This window comes from Sminthopsis crassicaudata, chromosome 1 (genome assembly GCF_048593235.1).
Source record: "Sminthopsis crassicaudata isolate SCR6 chromosome 1, ASM4859323v1, whole genome shotgun sequence".
NCBI classification, from domain to species: domain Eukaryota; kingdom Metazoa; phylum Chordata; class Mammalia; order Dasyuromorphia; family Dasyuridae; genus Sminthopsis; species Sminthopsis crassicaudata.
In genome coordinates, this window is record NC_133617.1 from 724388897 (window position 1) to 724410093 (window position 21197).

Sequence of the window (21197 nt, forward strand, 5' to 3'; positions counted from 1 at the left end):
TGGAGTCCTGATAACTAGATAGAAATCCTAGCTTGGATACATATTAACTGCACAACCAAGAGCAAGGTCCATGACCTCCAAAAGCTCATCTGTAAAATGAGGACTGTTCACCTACTGTTATGAGTAAGATACTTTGAACAATTTAAAAATTTAAACATCAATTATTATAATTATTATCTTTATAAATCCATTTTTGTAGTCTGAAGAAAGCAGATAGAATCAAATGGATGGGGAAATTCCATTAGTCTAACTTTTTTTTTTTTTTTGATGGGAAAAAAAAGAAAAGAAAGAAAGAAGGAAAAAAGATAGAAAAAAGAAAAAAGGGAAGCCAGAAGAAATGCTAACAATTTTTTTTTTTTTTAAATAATGCATTAACTCTTTTTGTTTGTCTCTCTTTTCCACCATCTCTGTCTCTGGCTCTATCCTATTTGTCTGTTTGTCATTCTGGAAGAATTATCCAATTCAAGCCAAAATCCCCTTGAAGATTCCGGTAAGTTTACCATTACTTTCATTCCTTTTTTCTTATTAATGGCTGTCTTGGTACATGTTAAAGGAATAACTTTAACCTTCACTTTGAATATTTATCAACTTTCTAAATGAATTAATTCCAATTGGAATTAATGATAAAACACCATTTTAGGAAATGACATTTATTTAGTAGCTATTTTATATTACAATATTTACAAATATTACCTAATTTAATCCTCACAAGAAATCTGAAAGATAGGTACCACTATTAACCACATTTGAGGAAAATGAGATTATTAAGCAATTTGCCCAGACTCATAAAACTAGTAAATATTCTAGGTAGGATTTGAATTCAGGTCTGTCAGATTCCAGGAAATGCTTTATCCACAGTGCTGTCTGATTGCTTCAAGACATTGATTTAGCTCCTCACTACAATAAGCTTGTAGCTACACTAAGATAAAAATAAGCTTATTAAGTACCATCTTTGTGCAAAGCATAGTGCTTATCTCTATAGGAGATAAAAGTAAGATTAAGACCTATCCCTGCCCAGCAGCAACTTCAGGGTCTACTTGGAACAATAATAGTCAACACACACCAAAAAGAATTCCCACCATTCCTTGCAAGACAAGTAAACATCCATCCTCAGAGGAGCTCCTTCTTATGAGAGTGAACTTATTCTCCTTGGGCTGCTCAAAACAAGACATAAGTTTAGAACATAAGACATAAAAGCGTGCTAAGTATTAAACTACAATAGAAATAAATTAACTGAATACATCAGCATAGGAGATTCCCACTGTGAGAATTCTTTCTATAAAGCACATAGTTACTAGTTTACTATTTAGCAAATACCCCTAAGAAGTTCCCTGAGACATATAGGAGTTAACTAACTTGCTCAGACTTCCACACTCTAAGGATCATGTTCAATATTTTAATTAACTAAGGCTTTCCTGACTCCAAGCCTAGAACTGAGAGAAATCCCAGTGCAAGAACCTGGTGGGCCATGGTTAATCTATACTGGATTACTTGCTGTCAAGGAGAAGAGGGAGATGGAGGAGGGAGAAAAATTTGGAACACAAGGTTTTGCAAAAGTGAAAGATGAAAACTATCTTTGCATGGGTTTTTTAATAAAAAGACATAGATAGATAGATAGATAGATAGATAGATATAGATATAGATATAGATATAGATATAGATATAGATATAGATATAGATATAGATATAGATATAGATATATAAAAGAACCTGGTGGGCAATTCATTCTTCTGTAATTTATAGTCCTAGAGGATTGCCTGGCCCTTGAGAGATTAAGTGGCTTGCCATTTTATGTAATAATATAAACAGTTTATGTCAAAAACAAGAGCTGAACCCAGAACTATGGACTAAAAATAATGCCATTCATTTCCTCATCTCATCTCTCTCTAAGACCTAGCATAGTACTATAATCAATGGGCTCTAAACCAACTGTGTTGATATGGATGAAAGGAAAAGTGAGCCGCTTAAAGGATAAAAGTCCCCTTAAGACTTTTGTAGCTCATTAATATTTTGAAGAGATTGGATTTATTATTTCATGGATATAAAGAAATCCTGCTAAGGACACTCCCTCTACCAGTGTCACATATTCTACAATTTATAGTTTTAATGAATTACCTGGGGGCATTGAGAAATCAATCAATTGGCAAGCATTTATTAAGCACCTACTATGTGCTAGGACTGTGCAAGTTGCTAAGGATACAAAGAATGAAATGGGATCTACTTTTAAGGATTTGCCCAGGATCACAGTCAGTGTGTCTTGATTCTGAGTCCTGTCCTGTATCCATGACTCCACACAGCTTCTCAATATATTTTCCAGGATTAGGTCTTACACTAAATATTTCCATGTTCTTGAACTAGTTTGGAAGTGATAACATTTTAAATGAGCAACAATTCTTCTGAGACCACTTATCCAATTCATGTTCAAACTCAGAGGTTGAGTTCCTCAGAGGGTAAGTTGGTTACTTCTTCCATTAGAGTTCTAGGGATAATGTTAAGAAGTTGTGGCTTCTAACAACATCACAGCTCATGAGCCCCCATCAGTATGCTTCTGATTAACATTAATTATCTGCTCTTGATTAGCTTTTAGAAAAGGATTTTTACATTTTCATAACCTCAATTTATAAGTTCATCTACTCTGTGATACCTTTATCAATTGAAAATAACTCTTTGAGTTACAGAATCAATCAATAATAGGTATGATATGTATATGAGATTGTTTATATCTTGTGATGTAAAAACTTCTTTGCCTAAGTCATGATGAGAAAAGGAACTTTTTTTCTTTAAGAAAAGTTTCTATAAAATATCTATAAAATATCACTGCATATGTATGGAACAATTCCATGGCAAAAATGGGCTCAAAATTAAGATTCAATGGTAAAAAGAACTTATCTTCATTGAGTCCTTTGCATCTTTTTTCTCCCAGCTGGATATATTGTCTCCTCTTGGCTCAATCAAAGGAAGGGGTGAATTTTTTTGCCCTCTGCCTTCTCCTCTCCCCCCAAGAGTGGGAAAGTATTAATATTTTAAATGAGTAACAACTCTTCTGGGATTCTTCACCCAACTTAGGTTTAAACCCATAGGTTGAGATCCTCAGAAGGCAAGTTACTATTCCCATTTGTGTATCATCCAAGAGTAGTTCCCTGTCAGGAACTTGGTTCAAAATGGAATGTTTAATTACCAAAGTGAAACATTTCACCTTTGGGCTGGATTGCTCTGGACTGGGAGAATATTTAACCTTCCACTGCTATATAAATATATCAGAAATATAATTATTTTCTTTTGTTAGCTCCTTTTCTCATCATGACTTAGGCAAAGAGGTTCACATTGTATATATATATATATATATATATATATATATATATATATATATATATATATATATATATACACACACACACACACATATATATGTACATATGTATGCAAATATAAACATGTATATATGTATAAACAACTATATATGTGTATATATATATACATCATGCCTACTGATTGATCAATAGATTTAGTAATTCAATCAAAGGGCTCTTTTCAACAGATAAAGGTATCACAGAGTAGACCAACTTATTGAGGTTAGTGAAAAGGGGATTTCATTCTTTATACATGGAATATGAAAAAGTATTTACTCTTCCTAACGGGCAGAGAATTTATTTTAGGTACTCAGAAGTGATAACGTCACATACCCATAAGACAATCAGTGTTAGAGCTCAGAATTAGGTTCATAGATGCAGAGGAGAGAAGAAACTGAAAGCTCATGCAACTTTTATTTTTATAGATGAGATGTTTAAGGATTTAAGTGACTTGTCCAAAGTCACAAAGGTAGTAAGTTTCAGAGGAAATTCAAGCCGAGGGCCTCTGACTCCAGAGTACACATTACTCTCAATTCATTGTTATAGTCATCCCCATAATGAAGTGACTCTCATTGCTCTATTAGATGGTAGATGTCAAGAGGGGGGAAATGGATAGGCAAAAAGCTGAGCATCCTTTGTAAATCTGATATTGACAAAAACATCAAGCCGGTCCATGATGACTGGACCAACTGCAAAGGGAACAAGCTAAGGAAGGAAATAGTTCCTATATCAACTATTCTATCTTTATAGATAAATTAGACTCTCAAGTCTATCAGGATAAATACTCTTCCTCAAGCCCCCAAGTGGTGCTTACTTTGGAGGAGTCTCTGACCAAGTACATCTCAATTGTCCATTTTATTAGAGACTAATGAGAGATGGGGCTCAGCAAGGTCAAACCTCTGCCAACATGTGTTGATAGACCAAGGTACAGGAAGCCATCGTTCCAGGTAACTAACAAGTCACTCAGACCCAGCTTCTGGAATTTTGTTCTTTTGTTCTGTCAGTTTGAAGAGAACAGTACGGGTGATATCATTTAGAATGGAGTTCTTTTAAAGCTTTCACTCAGGAAAAGCAAGCCGAGCTCTGGGGGTAGAGCTTAGCTCAGAAAAAGAGAAAGAAAGCAAGTTTGCATTGACAGCTTGATCCCAGAGAGAGGTGGCTGGCGGCTTGTCTAACAGGTCCTCTGGGTCTGGATGAGGCAGAGACAGAGCAGCAGTCATATTAAGTGAATGCACGCTGCCAGTGTTAAAGGGACAATTACCATGATTCTGCCTAGCTCACTGTTTGCTACTGCTGTTTCCTTCAATAAGACCCCTTTTCACTTGCCAATTGGAGCTTGTCAGGCAACAATATTTCTCATGCACAAAACACAGATGAAAATGCCCTTGTGTTTTTAATACATTTATAGTTGTTAACAATAGTGCTCCGCTGACAGAGAGGAGATTGCTCTTGTTATGAATGCAAAACAGTTACAGGCAATGATGTGCCATGGCTGCTGGGGCTGCGTAGTCGGAGGTTAGCATGTGTCCCCCAAATAGGGAAGAGTTGTCCAGTGAGTTCCAAACTAGATGGCTCATTTCCAAAGATTTTTCTCCAATACCTGGGAAAATGGAGGGAATGAGGGAATGGGGAGAGTGGAGGAGAATGCTGATGATAATAACAACAATAATAATAATCTGACCTTCGTATCACACTTTAAGGTTTTCAAAGCATTCTCAGATCATAGTATCCTACAATTAGACCTGAAAGAAACCTCAGAGTCCAATCCTGTCTCTGATTTTAACAATGAGAAAACAGGTTCAGAGAACTTGAGTGATTTGCCCATATAAGTTTCAGAGGCGAGATCATTTCCTTTGACCCTGTCCAGAACTTAATTTAGCAATATTCATTTTCCTGTTTTAGCCAAGGCATTTATGTTGTTGTGAACTTAAGGAGAGAATTGGACCAGAGACACAAGCAGGTTTCTCACAAGTAAAATACAGCTAACCATTTATGGTTTAACAACTGGCTTGTGGAGACAAAGGAATAAATTGGGAGTGATACAGTGATGAAGGAAAAGTTAATATAACAGTATAATATTGGGGAAGAGAAGCACAAAATTGTGAGATTGATGAAGTAGTATTAGTAAGTTACAGTGATTCGGTTCTGACTGGAACATTCTACAAACAATTATTCTAAGTTTCTTGGCTGCTCTCCATTGTCCCATCCAAGGACTAAACTCTTTCCCATAGAATCAAATTTCTCCATAGTTTTCTGAGATCAGCAATACCGACTCTGCCCAAAACTCTTAATGGAGATGCCGATTTCTTTAGAAGCACAAGACAGGAATAGGGTCTTGTTGAGCTAGGTACAGTGGATATTATTATCTGTGATAGTGCATGATAGTGGAAAAAAATGCTTCATTTGGATTCAGAATATTTACATTGAAACGCTAGTGTTGTTACTTCCTATGTGTCTGACTTTAGGACAGAGCCTTAATATCTTCTTCTATCAAGTCTTCTTCTGAAAAATCTTCAAAGTGACTTACAAATCCAAGCCCAGGGTCCCAAAATACCCATTTTATAAATGAGGAAACTGAAGCTTTAGAAGGTTTAAATGAATTGCCCATGGTTATACAATGAATAAACATTAAAAAAACTTTTTTTTTTTTTTTTAACTCAGCTTCAGATTTTGGTCTTTAATACTAAGGTAAACTATCTTTTGCCCAAATACAGAAAATGTTTTTAGATTGCAGAGGGCATCTAAATATCAGTAATCCAAGCCATGCTGAATTTAGTAGCAATAGGAAGATAAATGGAAATAATCATTCAATGTAAAGGCAAGAGTCTGGTTTCAATTCTTGGCTGTGTTATTTTACTACCCATGTGATTTAGGTCAAATCACTTAATTTCTCCAAGCCTCAGTTTATTCACTTGTAAAATGAGAGAGATGCATTAGATTACATCTAAGATCTCTTCTAACTTTTAAATTCTACTTTTAAATTCCAAATGCATTGGAAAAATTAGATTCCCCTTCCTTTACTTTCAAATCTCACTGCCTCATTATCTTTACTTGAAACATAATTTTAAAAAATTGTAAGTCTAATTGTTCAAATTTAAGAGAATCTTATTTACCACTGGAATCAGTGGAAGTCATTTATTACCTTGCTGGGACTTTAAAAAGACTTCACAGAAGAATGTCATGGACTGGTGATCATAACTCAAAAACCAAATGAGACCATAGAGGTCATTTAGTCCAACTCCATTTTTCAGATGAAAAAAATTATGCCTACAGAAATGAAGTGGTTTTCCCAAAATCATTCAGAGAATAAGCCACAAGTTTAATATTCAAGGTCTGAATGCCAACCCATTGCTCTCTCCATTATACTGAACTAGCAAGTAATCAGTTTTTCTGGAGGTTTGTTTTTGAGGAGAGAAATCTGAAAACTAGGAAAGAATGGTTTGAAACCAAGTTGTTGAGGAGCATTAGTTGAACACAAATGATAAAGAAGAATGGATTTAGGACCATTGTTTTCACTATTATAGGGAGCTCACTCCCTGGTGAGAAAACTTGGTCTGTTAATATTTGTCAACAACAATTAATATAGCTTTTTATTTACAAGATATATGCATGGGTAATTTTTCAGCATTGATCCTTGCAAAACCTTCTGTTGCAACTCACAACATATAGTCTTAAAGATTGCCTATAGCCCTTAGAAGTTACGTTACTTGGCTAGGATCACACAGCCAGGATAATTCAGAGAGGGAATTTTAACCCAGGTCTTCTTGGTCCCACTATATCAAGCCCATATTTTTTTGGTACATAATGGAAGCACAGGATATTTTTATTAGATGATTTCCATGTCTATTTATCTAGTGCTAACATCTCTCCTGACTTTCAGTTTTACATCTCTGACTGCAATTGGATATCTTGAACTGGACATCTCAAACTCAACAAAACCCAAACTGAACTCATCATCTTCCCCAACATTCCCCTTTTCCTTTCTTCCTTTACACTGTCATGAGACCAACTTTCTGATCTGCTATACTTCCCCCCCCTTGATGTCCAATCAGTTGCCAAATCTTGATTCCACCTTCACAGCATCTCACAAGTTTACCTCTTCTCTCTTCTGAAAAAGTCGCCATCCTGATGCAGACCTTTAATGCCTCATGCCTAGACTACTATGATAGCTAGCTAGGAGGACTAGCTGTCCCAGATCTCTCCCTACTTTGGTCCATCTCCACTGAACTGTCAGATTGATTTTCCTAGAGTTCTGATCTGATCAGGTAACCTCCTGACACAATAAATTCCAGTGGTTTCCTACTGCTTTTCTAGTGAGATAAAGTCCTCCATTTGGATTTTTAAAGCTCTTATAACCCAGTCCCTTCCTACCTTTTTATTTCTCTCATATCTTTCAGCTTCCTCTATACCTCACATACTCTGCAACACAGAAAAACGAGTGTATATCCTATTCTATATATATATTTATATATGTATGTATGTATAGCTTTTTATTTACCAGATATATGCATGGGTAATTTTACAACATTGACAATTGCCAAACCCTTTGTTCCAATTTTTCCCCTCTTCCCCCCCCAGATGGCAGGTTGACCAATACATGTTAAATATGTTAAAGTATAAATTAAATACAATATATGAATACCTGTCCAAACAGTTGTTTTGCTTGTACATCCTATTCTTGCAAATCCCTCCATCTTCTGACTCCAGGGATTTTCAATGGACATCCCTTTACCTAGAATTTTCCCTCCTCATTTTCACTTCCTCACTTCTCTGTCTCCCTTCAGTGTCCAGCTAAAGTCTCTGTTAGAAACCTTTCCCAATCCTCCTCACTGATAGTGCTGTCCATCCAGGGTCAGCTCCAACTTACCTTCTTTATATGCTGTTCATAATGAGTTGTTTGCTCATTGGTGTCTCTGGCTGTCCCTCTAGTCTCAGCTCAAGTATAATTTTCTGAATGCGGTATTTCCTGATCTCCCAGCTGATTACATATCTACCTTCCTCCCCTACCCCATATCTCCAATTATCTTTTATTCATTCCTTACAGATTTTGTTAAAGATATACACACACATATACACTGGGTATTCTTGATAAGCTCCTTGAGGGCAAGAACCATTTCAATTTTTTATCTGTAGATCCCTAACACATAGCATAGGACCCAATAGATAGTAGATGCTTAATAAATGCTTATTTTATTGATTAATCATGTCCTACTTTTAAAGAGTTTCTTGAAACAGTAAATTTGCCCTCAAACTCTTAGAAACTTATAATACCTCAATCCTTCTTTCATGGGAAAAAGTGTTTATAGAACTTTCACTGTTTCTGTTTAATGATTTGCCTAGACTATAAAATTACACTTAGAATGATATGAAGAGGAATTACATATTGATTACAAGCTTCTCTAGATTCCTCTGTTCTCAGATAACTCACCTTGGGCTGATTGCCCCAAGGCTTGATTTCATGGCAGAGCCTCCTCAACGAGATCCTCAGTAACTCCAAAGACATTAGCCTTGCTAATCACACTGTAAAAATGACACAGAGATGAACTATCAGAGTCTCCAATTAGTCCATCAATAGACAGAGCAGGTAGCAGAGATCGAGCGATAGACCTGAAATAAGTGACTACTCTGTGCCTGACGTTGCTTGAGGGACTGAGTTACAAAGAGAAAAACAAAACATTCATGGCCTCCAAAAGTTTTCATTCTATCAGTAGAAATAACATCTCTATTAGTGAATAAGTCAGCTGGTTTTTGAGACATTTAGGTCTTACAGCAGATCGAGATCTGAATTTGAAATCTGGAATACCTAAATTCACTCTGAACACTTGCTAGATATGTGACTTTAACCTCTATCTGCCTCAGTTTCTCCAACTGTAAAATGAATGAGAAGGATTATTGCAGGATTATTGTAAAGATCAAATCAGATAATATTGAAAAGGAGTAAAATCCCCAGCACACGGTAAGCATTATATAAATACATATTCCCTTCCCAAAGCAGAGACACTATCAGCTGTGAATTTGGAAATAACACAGGTAGCAGGTGGTGTTTGAGAGGAGCTTTAAGAAGTATGGGGGAGGAGGATGAAAATTCTAGGGATGTGGACCAGTCTGAGCAAGGGCATGGAGGTGAGAGATAATGTATTATATATGAAGGTCAACAAGAAGGTCATTGTGGGTATACTGGGGAGTGCAGGAAGTATATTATATACCTGGACTATATTGTATATCTAGAGAAATAGATTGGAACCAGGTTGTGAGGAACTTTAAGTGTTAACCATGGGGGTTTGTATTTGATTGACAAAGCAATAGAGTCATTGGATCTTATGGAACAGGTGAGAGATATCGTCAGACCTTCCAGCTTTAGGAATATGGTGTGTTGTACCCAAAATTTAAGAAGTAAAGAAGATAAGTCAGACCACATTTGGTAAGTTTATGCTTCATTTTTGATGCTCTCGAGCTGATCCTTGAGACAAAAAAAAAAAAAAAAATCTCTTTAGTGTTAAGAGTGAGACACTATGGCTCTGAATCATCCAAATCCTTAAGAAGGTGAGAATCACAACTACAGCTGATACAAAAGACACAGAACAAATATGGTGGATTTGAACAAACTGGGACATATTGCTGAGGATATCTTGATCTCTAAGAGCTGCGTAAAATATTTTAGACATACATGATCAGAAAAGAAAGTGGGCTAATCAGAGAAGAATGAGTGAGTTACAGGCAATCTTAATGCTGTGCTGGAGCATCCAAATCTACAATATGGCACCCAGTGCACTAAATAGGAAGTCTATTAAAAAAATTACTAAAAATTAGAAACAAGAATCCCACCAGGAGAAGGCAAGAATGGGCTGGGCTTTGCACCAGTAGAGGGATACATACAATAAAAAGCATTGGTCATGAAGAATTTCCCTTTGTTATATAATGAAAATATATTGAAATTAATGCCATCGGATCACTGACCCATAGAATGGGAAGGCTGCAATGACCTTAAAGATCATCTATACCAATCCCCTTACTTGACACGTGAGCAAATAATTTTATTAGGTTATAATATATCTCATCTACTATATTTTGACATATTTGAATTTCTCTGTCAAAAAAAAAAAAAAAGAAAAAGAGAGATAAGGTAGGGACATAATTCTTTCATTTCCCAAGGAAAAACAAACAAATAGAAGAATAAAAGAAAAAGAAGTGTGCTTTCGGAAAACTTCCTGTCATGGGAGGAGTTTTCCATTTCAGCATCTAGCACTAATAAAAAAAAAAAAAAAAAGTACGAAACTCTAAGTGTTTCACCAGATTCCAGTAAATTGATTTTGGAAACTTTTCCCTTTCTACGTGCATTAGTCTCCTTAATAGTCTAGAAGACAAAAGGATGAACAATTTAGAATGAGCACACCAGGGATCCTTCGCCCAAGTATATGTTATATATTAATAAGGCAAAGTACATTTCAGAATTCGTGTTTCTGTAACTTGATTATATTGGCAGTTGGAGATTTGTAATGAGCTGGACAATTAGTTCTTAAAAGCAGGGAGGAATGCTTATTACTGAAGTGTTGGGTAGATGTTTTTTGCTTTTTTGTTCAATTGCACTTTGATTAAAGACATTTCTTGAGATGTGCATTGGAATATGAAATAATGTCACGTACATATTTGTTACTTCTTTAGTATTTAAGTGGATATCAGACTAGATCAAAAGACCATTGATCAGAGAGCTGTCTATTCCTTCCATTTTTTTTATTATTTAAGTTATTTAAAAAGGCATCATGTTTTAATGTGTTCATTAAAATGTGTTCAAGAATTGGAAGCATAAAAACATGAGATCAAGTCTAGCCTCTCATATGTGCTTCCTATAGGACAAGTTACTAAACTGCTGTGAACTTCAGGCAATACACACACACAGTGCTTGAAACTGCTGAGCTCCAGGATATGTGGGTGTGTATAATTACATATTTCATACATTATATATTATATAAATATAATTAATGTGTATATTACCTGAAGCTCAGAGCACTTTAGTAACTTGTCACACATGTGCATATATATATATACATACATATATATATGCACACACACATATACATACATATATATATGCACACACACATATACATATATATTTTATATCTAGATAGATAGACAGATAGATAGATAGATAGATAGATAGATAGATAGATAGATTGTGAATTATATCTTTTACACTAATAAAACCAAAGCTTTCAACAAACTAACAATTAATTTTTAGGTCAAAAAACCATGTGACTTATCACCCTCTGACATCTTTTCTGTTGTCACTGTTATTATCACTGTGGAAATAGATAGGTGAAATAAGATGAAGAACTGCTGTATATATATGTTTCATAAATCACCATTGGAAAAAAAAATTGTCCAAGAAAATTTGGAAGTATTAAGTGGTAAAGGTCCCTTTATACTTATCTTCCATCTAAATCTTATTTGTTTTTATTATAGATGGATAGATATACACACATATATATACATATATAAAACATAATATATAGCAACATATAATTTAACAGTTTCAAATTGCACTAAATTGTATCATCTTCCTCAGCTTCCTCTCCCCTTTGATTGGAGGATACATTAACAAACTCCTCCCAATACCTTCCTTTAAGGAAGGAAGAAAATAGAATCTTAACTCACTTCACTTTGCATCTGCTGCTCTAATGTCAACTTCTTGAACACTTCCCAGGTGTCTCCTTATCTTTCCTGCCTCCTTTTACATGTTGCCTCCCTCCATTATATTGTAAGATTTTTAAGTGCAGGGACTATCTTTCTCTTTATTAATTGTATCCCCAGCACTTGCTTGTCCCTCATTTTCTAAGAGAACATCCTTACTATCTTTAATGTTCACAATGGAGATTTACAGCTCCCTACAATGTCAGCTTTTTCCTAGAACCCTTTTCTCCTTCTCCACTAAGGATCTGGGCTGACTTCATCCATTTTCTCTCAAGGCAAAAGATAGAAAAATACAGGAATTACAAACAGCTGAAATCTCTTCAGTCAACCTCCCACCAACTCTACCTTATCCCTTTTGCTGTCACAGGACTTCACCCTCCACTATTGAAGAGAGAGTCCCATGTTAATGGGCCTGGCTCTTGAATTACAAATATAATAATGTTTATTAACTGACTGCTAGATCCAAAGACTAATATGTTCATTACCATTCAATAATGATTTAGTACAATACCAGCAGAATGTAAGATCTTTGAGGTCAGGCATTATTTCACTTTTATTTTTGTTTATCTCACACTTGCCATATATGTAATAAGAGTTTAATACATGTTTTAAAATAAAAACAAAATTTAGGAGAAGATTGTCTATATGTAATAACATCCAAAATCCAATGGGTAGGAAATTGCACAGGACTAGGAAATATAACCCAGGACCAAATATCTCATATGCAAGGATAAAAAACAACCCAGAACAAATCTCAGGGAGCCTTTTGTTAATGACAGCAGCCAGCAGTGCTGGATCATGAGCCCCTGGTTCAACAATTCTCTCTGACTCCAAATACTTTGAGCAAATTAACCATAGCAGCTGCTACATCCTCCACCATTAAAAGAGGGTCAGATTAGAGCTCAGAGGATTGAACTGTGAGTATAGTTGGGCTTTGGAGCTATGATCCTATGTCAATGTTCTTCCTACTTCTTCCAGGTAAAGTCATATGGTGCTAAATAGAGAAAAATGAGACTAAAGCAAGTAGGTCTTTAAAACAAGGGACATCAAAAAACAAGGCAGCTGTGAAGTACTTTCAATTCATAATCATTTTTTTCAAGGTTCATAAATCTATAAATATCTCTCTTGAAAAAGGAAGGAAGGAAGAGAAAGAAAAAGAGAGAGAGAAAAGAGAGAGAGAAAAAGAAAGAGAGAGAGAGAGAAAGAGAGAGAGAGAAAAAGAAAGAGAGAGAGAGAAATAGAGAGAAAGAGAGAGAGAGAAAAAGAAAGAGAGAGAGAGAAATAGAGAGAAAGAGACAGAGAGAGAGAGACAGAGAGAGAGAGAAAGAGAGAGAGAGAGAAAGAGAGAGAGAGAGAGAGAGAGAGAGAGAGAGAGAGAGAGAGAGAGAGAGAGAGAGAGAAGGGGGGGAAGCTCCAACAATTTTCTTCAATGTATACATAAAAGATCTGAAAAACTCAGGCATGATTATGGAATCTTCACTTTTTTACAGTTAAAAGTAATTTTAAAGCAAAAAGAACATAAACAATACACACTGACTCTTGACACTCCATTGCTTTCTTAAACTCGAATAATAAAAATTTGCAAATGAACAAAAGAGTGGGAGGTAGCTATCTGATTTACAATGTTTTTGAGATAAAGAACACTATAAAAAAAGATCAATGTGAATAATAAAGCATTGTTAACTGAGTCATGACACTTCTATTCTCAGGGAAGATTTGAACGCTAGAACTCTGCAAATGAGCACCTTGTGCCACCTTCAAAGTGGGAGGAAGACATATAATTATAATTCTCAAAGTGAAGAGACTTCAGGAGGAAAAAAAAAACCTGGGGAAAAGTTTATTGAAAAACATATTGATGTATCAATATTATAAATTACTTTATCTTATTAAGCTAAAAAAAGTTCTTTTGTGGACGACCTCATCATGCTACAGAACGTATTCCACAGAAAGCTTCACCTGCTTTAAAAATACTTCTTATGTGACAAAACACCGCTACCATGTATTTATTCTGTTACTTTTGAAAGATCTGAAACATGTGGGTACATATGTATATGTGCATATATATAAATATACTTGCATATATACTTTTTTTTCAAAAGACGATGTTTCATTGTCTTAAGCACATGAACCTCAGATCCTTTACCCAATTCTGGCATTCCATCAAAGCTAATAAATCTGTTTTAATATTCTTTATAAAAAAAGAAAAGCAAATGTAATATTATGTTTTCAATTAACAGGCATTTTCATTTTTCTCTTTCACTTTGTTGGAGGTGTCAGGGAGGAAAAAATATTCAGGGATGTTCTTAAGTGCAGTGTTGTAATAGAGAATGAAATGGGAGGAATCATCTTATTTCGAATGGTAGCACACAGAGGTGAATTCTATTCTAAGATTCTAAGAGACTGAAGTCTCAGAGCAGAGACCCTGAGTGTTGATCAGAGCTCCTGGACTGACCCCATTACTACCACTAACATTCACGGACGCAAAGGGGCAGTGGAAAATTCAAATATTTAGGCCTGAAATTATAAAGCTACAGTTAATGTGTCCTCAGCAGGGTGCTTGTGTCCTGGGAGAACATCCTCATTAAGAGAAACAAGAAAACCAAGCATTTTTCTTCCTAAAATGGGCAGCCTTTAATGAGAATGTAAATAGTCCATCCAAAGGGCTTCATATACATAGGAGGGAGAACATAAAAAGGGGAATCATGGAACCATGGGAGATGCAGCTGAATAACAGGCTAAATACTTACACAGTTTCATCAAAAAAATGTAGTTATGATTTCCTTCTCTCATAAGAGATCCCTCCACAATGAGACACATTTGTTGTCCCTAGCTAAGATTCTGGGGTAGTCTCAGAGAAAAGCCATTAAGATTAATGAGGATCAAGAAAAGCTGTTTTATAGAAGGTGAGACTTTAGCTAAGATTTGATGGAAACCCGGAAAGCCAGGAGGTGGCTGAAACTTTCTCAAGATTACACAGCTAATAAGTGGCAAAGTACTTCAAATCTGGCTTTGACACTTAGTAGCTGGGTGATTCTGGTCAGATCTCTGAATTCTGTTTGCCTCAGTTTCCTCATCTGTAAAATGAGCCAGAGAAGGAACTGGGAAGCCACTCTAATATCTTTGCCAAGAAAACCCCAATATGACAAATCAGCTTAAAAACAAACAAAACATCATGGAACTTAATAGGAAAACAATGTGAAAATATCATAGCCCCTACCATCAAGTAACTTTCACTACATCAGCTTGAAAGCTAATCAGGAAGTCAATTCATCAACAGGGTACCTTCCAATCTGAAATTTAACCAATGAATTTAGGAATATTGTCTTACTGTGCTGCACAACCTCGTCACAATAGTTTGATGTGTAGAATTACTTCATTTTTGTCTGTATCTCCAGTGCCTAGTTTAAGACTTGATAGGTAATGGGATTTAATACATTCTTATTAATTGATTAACTAATAATGGCCAGAGGAGGAAGGGAACACCTCTTAAATATGTACCAGGCAGTACATATATGTGTGCGCACCCCAATTCCTTCTCCTCAGAGTGAACTTCCATCATTCCAATAGCCAGTTGCAGCCCCTTATCTATGCAAGTTGAATATATTGAAAAAATGTGCTCTCTTTATCCAGCCATTAAAATGGGTAGAGTGAAAAGAGCCTGTTACAATTAGATTGTATGGTAGAAGGAGTAGCATCAGTTAACTGACCACAGAATTTCCCACTTTTATCAGTTTCCAGGAAAGTCTAGTAATAAAGAAATTACAGGAAGATGGATAGAGAAGATTCCCTAATAGAAAGGTCCTTATAACAGGGTTAATGTCCAACTGGGTTCTCCACACACATATACATAAATGAATAGATAAGACTAATTTTTTTCTCCAAAAGTCAACAAAGCTCTTCTAAAATTGAATTGATTGGGAAGCAGCATCCTAGCAGTATCTGAAAGTATTGACGTGATTTCCTAAGAGAATAAGAAATTTCACTTATGTCAGCTTGTGACAGACCTCCCCTATCATTTATGAACAATGGTTCTCTGGGAAGATGATGTTTGAGACTATTCTCTATACCATTTTGACTGCTTACAGGGTCAATTAAGGCTACAAGTCAGCTTTGGAGAGAGCCAGGTAGGGAGTAACTAATTGTTCCAGATACTCATTAGTTTTGTGAATTGTGGTGTGCATGATGCTTACAGTGGAAAAATAAGAAAAGATATAAGACATTATCACAATGAATGAATGAATCAATACTTTAGCATATCAAGGAACTCATTAATGTTAGTAACTCCCTCCCAGATAAAAACTATCCATGACTTCTTATCCTCCCAGTTTCTTGTTCTAAAGAAAGAAATCTAGCCCATAAACACCAAGTTATCTTACAACTGGATCCAGATAATTCCAGAGGAAAAATTAAGGCTGGTGACTTTGCCCAGCCCTCCCTTACACTGGCATTTCATGGCAACAGCTGCCCACGGTCATGTTCCTCTTCCAGGGTGAAGGACAAACTTTAACAACAGCTTACCTGGAATGTAGAATGAATGAGGAAAGTAATAAAAGGATTATTTATGAGAGGAATAGAGGTACCAGACCATAGAGGTTCTGCAGTCCTAAGGAGAGGAGTTAAGCTTTACTCCAGAAGTAACAGAAAATCCTTGAAGATATTTGAACATACAGCTGACAAAACCATATCTAGCCTGGGAAAGCTTATTCTGGAAATGGTACAAAATGTGGTTAGAGAAAGAGAGTGGCTGTAGGAAGACCCTATATTATATACTATTACTTATCATACAATATATACTATTATATATATATATATGCATATATATACATACATACTATATAATATGATATATGAGTTGTGTAAATCTGGAAGGCAGAATCCATCAGGGTTAAAACTTTACCTGACCATAGGATTTCCCACTTAAAGATGGGTCCTAAACAGAAACAAGTGCCATTTACATTCACTCTGAGCCAGAGCCCAGTCAATGACCAACTGGGGCATGTCCTGGTTCTATTGCTGGTCAATCAATGAGAGCCAGAGTGATTTGGACTTAAGGCCTGGTGCTTAAGAAAGAAATCTAGCCCTTAAACCCCAAGATATCTTGCAAGGGTTCAGTGATCAAAATTTACATTCCTTGGGCATTCATACTTTATGTGGAACAGAGGGAAGGAAAAGACTGGAAAAAAAGGAAGAATTCAATTTTCTATTATTTTTCAATGATGTGATCTTTTATTTGCGTTTGGAGCTTATTCTGTTACATAGTATAAGATATTATTTAAACTTAATTTCTGTCAAATTGATTTCTAGTTTTTCCCAGAAGTTCCTGTTGAATGAGGAATCCTTTCAACAGGTGATATTTTTATACAGGGGTTCTCAAACTACATCCTGCGGGCCAAATGCGGCCCACTGAGGACATTTATGTAGCCCGCCGGGTTATGGCAAATGGGCTGAGGGGCAAAGACAGAGTGTGAGCTTTTGTTTTTACTCTAGTCCGGCCCTCCAGCAGTCTGAGGGACAGTGAACTGGCCCCCTATTTAAAAAGTTTAAGGACCACTGTATATTTATCAAGCACTAACTTCTACATTTAATTTTATCACCTTTTATTCTTGTTTACCTAATCTGTTCTATTAACTTTCTTAATTTTTAAAATTGTCAAATAATTTTAATGTTTACTGCCTTATTATGTGAGATCTGATAAAGCTAGGTCTTTATTGTGTCTTTTTATTGTGATTTTTTTAGAAAGATTGTTTGGGACTATTGATTAGTTTAGGTTTTAACATTTTTTACCATATTGGCAATTCTCCATTTATGAATAATTGCTATCTCTACAATTGAACCTTTATTTCTACAGTTTTATAGTCATAATCATTTGAGGGTTTTGATAGCTTCTCAGATATTTTTACTTTATATGAAATTATTATTTATGTTTATCCTTTTTTTGGGTTTCTTAGTAATACACAGAAAGATTAATTGTTTTGTAACCTATTAACTTGTGAGGAAATCCATTCACCTTAGGATTGCTCTAATTATGAATTTTTTTTGTGATATCAAACCTAAATCTGTTCCTCTGCAAATTATACTGATTTCTGATTTCTGAAGTAAAGAAAAATCTCTCTTCTACATGAAAACCCTTGAGTTTAGCTTCCCCTTATAACCTCAAATCAACAAGATGAGCACCAACTTCTATAATTGAATAAAGAAAAAAAATTACAACAGTAAGAAAAGACATGAAATAATACCCAATGAGATAGTTGTTATAGAAAAAAACAGTGGAAGATTAATTTGCTAGAAACATGGATAACCATTTCTGATATTTCTGGAAGTCTTTTCTGCTGTACCTAATTATAGGCAACATTTTAAAAGTTAATCTTTTAACAGTGCTCCAGCTAATTATCAAAGCTTGTGACAGTTTAAAGCATGTAGAATAAGACTTTGACATCAATACCATAACAGTAGGAGATTCTAATATTCTTCACTTAGAGTCAAATAAATACAACAGAAATATAAAAGAAAAAATATATACATATATATGGGAAAATACATTTGCAATACATTAAATTTTGAATGAGCATGTATGTATGTATGTTTATAGATGTGTATTTATCAGTTTCTATTAAACCTTCACAAAACGTGATCATGGGGCCAGCATAATGGAATTATAACAAATGTAGACAGAAATAATAAGCACATTCTTTATAGTACATAATATCATTTAAATATAGTCACCAAGAGCACTAAATGTATATTAAGTAATGACATCCTGACTAATGAGTGACTCAGAGAATAAAAACATAAATAATAAATAATTCCAATAAAGAAAATTATAAAAATAAGACAACATATTAAAATTATGGCCTGTGACAAAAGTATTCCTCAGAATAAATTTAATATTAACAAAATAGAAAAAAAAGATATATGAATTGAGGAGGCAATTTTAAAACTTGAATATAAATCAATTAATAATCCCAAAACAAGTACAACAAAAGAAATATTGATAATTAGAGAAGTAAATAAACTTCAGGAAAAACTGTCAAACTTCAGCACAAAATTATGGCCTGCTTTTAAAAACTAACAAAATTTATAAGCCATTAAGTTAACCTGATTAAAAATGAAGTAGAAAATCAAATTATCAAAATAAAAAATTGATAAGATGTCACAGTGAACAGAGAAGAAATAATGAGAATCATCAGAAACTACTATACTCAATTATATGCCAGTAAAACTGATTATTCAAAGGAAGTAGATGATTATCTACAAAAATATAAAATACCCAAATTCACAACAACAACAAAGTTCTTAAAGGCATTCTCTGTAAAATAAAGCAATTCATAAAAGAACTGCTAAAAATATCCTTACTACAGATGGATTTGCAAATAAATTTATCAAAAGTTTAAAGAATAATTACTATTTGTGCTATAAAAATATTCTTAAAAATTAAGAAATCTAATTAAACTGAGCTTAAATGCTTCCATTTTAAAAATGATTTTACAATGAGGGAAGATGCATCTTTTCTTATGTCTTAATAAAAAATAGATTATTCCATTTTTTTGTGGCAACAACAAGATATTCTACTGTTTTGTGCTCAGGAAGGTCTTATGCAATTATAGAAGCCTGCTTAATCTAGGTAACCTATAACTGACCCATAGCTGTCCCAGCAGCCACCTTGCTTCAATCAAGATGGTCCAGTTTTCAATTCATAAAAATTTGGACACAACAGACATCCTGTTTACTCATATGCTGGTTATTATCTTCCTCTTTCATGTATAAATAAATGTTGGTCATTGGAATCATTGAAGAAGAATACTAAAGAAGATATTTTCCCAAAATGTTCAGTTTTGTCCAATAAGACCTGCCACCTAGAAAAGTATTTTTATTCCATTTTAGAAGTCACTCAAATGAATTATATTAATGATACAAATATAATCTCAATTCTTAAATCTGGAAGGGACAAAGCAAAGAGAGAGAGAGAGAGAACTATAGACTATTTTGTCTCATGACTATTGATATAATATTTTAAAATAAAATACTATTAAAGGATTATTAATATACATGAAATAATTCACTATGAGCAAGTTTGATTCATACATTGATACAAATATTAAGAAAATAGTTAACACAATGAATAATACAAATAACAGAAGATGCTTATATCAAGAGAAAAAGAAAAAAGCCTTTGATAAAATATAGCTCTCATTTATGTTTAAAAAAAAACCTTAAGGAAAAAACTTTAAAACATAAGTATAGAAAGTCCATGCTTTAAAGAATTACAGGCATATAGTTAATTTAAAGAGTTAACTTTATTTCCAATGGGGAAATACTAGTAAGTTTTTGAATATCGATAGGTAAGGTAAGGAATCCCCATCTCCTAACTGCAATTTGATAAGGTTCTTGAAATTCAAATTATAACAATGTGTGAGAAATTAAAAATATAAACCTCATCTTTTATTCCTCCATTGACACATTATCCCTCTTTGCAGAGAGTATGATATGTATAAAAACATGTAAATTTCTTGGGACCGTAGTGGAGACATCAGATTTCACATTGAATAGGGCAATGTGATCTAGACAATACAATGAAACTGCAAAAGTCTAGTGTCTCAGCCTTGAATAAGCTCCAGAATTCGAAAAAGGATGTTTGTCCTGAGTTCTAACAGCTTCCAATTTGACTTAGTTCTTATTTTTTAATTCCTATGAAAACTCTATTGTAGAATATATAAAGTTCTGGGTAGTCGTTATCTTTCTAAAAGAATCCAGTTGTCCAGATTTTTTTTAATCATATCTAAAGACCATACTTCACCAGCAGAAAGCATTTTTATGTACTGGCCCATCCTAAGTACTTTAAGAATCAGACATGGAAATAAGAAATAATAAGTTCAATGATCTTAGAAAAACATGAAAAGACTTGCATGAGAAAATTAAGAGTGAAATAAATAGAAACAAGAGAACACTATATACAGGAATAGCAATATTATCATAAGAAGAACTTTGAGTGGATAAATCATTCTGACTACTCAATACTTAAATTAACTAAAAAAAAAGAATATATGAAGGAAAACACTATCTGCATCCAGAAAAAGAATTGATAAATAAAAATATGTATAAAATGATATATATATGTACATATACACATATATATACTTACATATATACATGCATATC

General features: G+C 34.4%; 1 protein-coding gene across 4 annotated transcripts in view; it reads left to right on the plus strand.

Moving 5' to 3' along the window:
• MDFIC2 (MyoD family inhibitor domain containing 2) overlaps positions 1–21197 on the plus strand; it is a 153379-nt gene that overhangs the window by 92093 nt on the left and 40089 nt on the right. For 3 of the 4 annotated variants that reach the window (XM_074284104.1, XM_074284107.1, XM_074284106.1), the window contains one exon: positions 452–490. The exons of the other annotated variant lie outside the window; for it this stretch is intronic. In XM_074284104.1, the coding sequence (XP_074140205.1) occupies positions 452–490 (39 nt within the window). The remainder of the gene's footprint in view (positions 1–451; positions 491–21197) is intronic. 4 annotated transcript variants of the gene reach the window in all.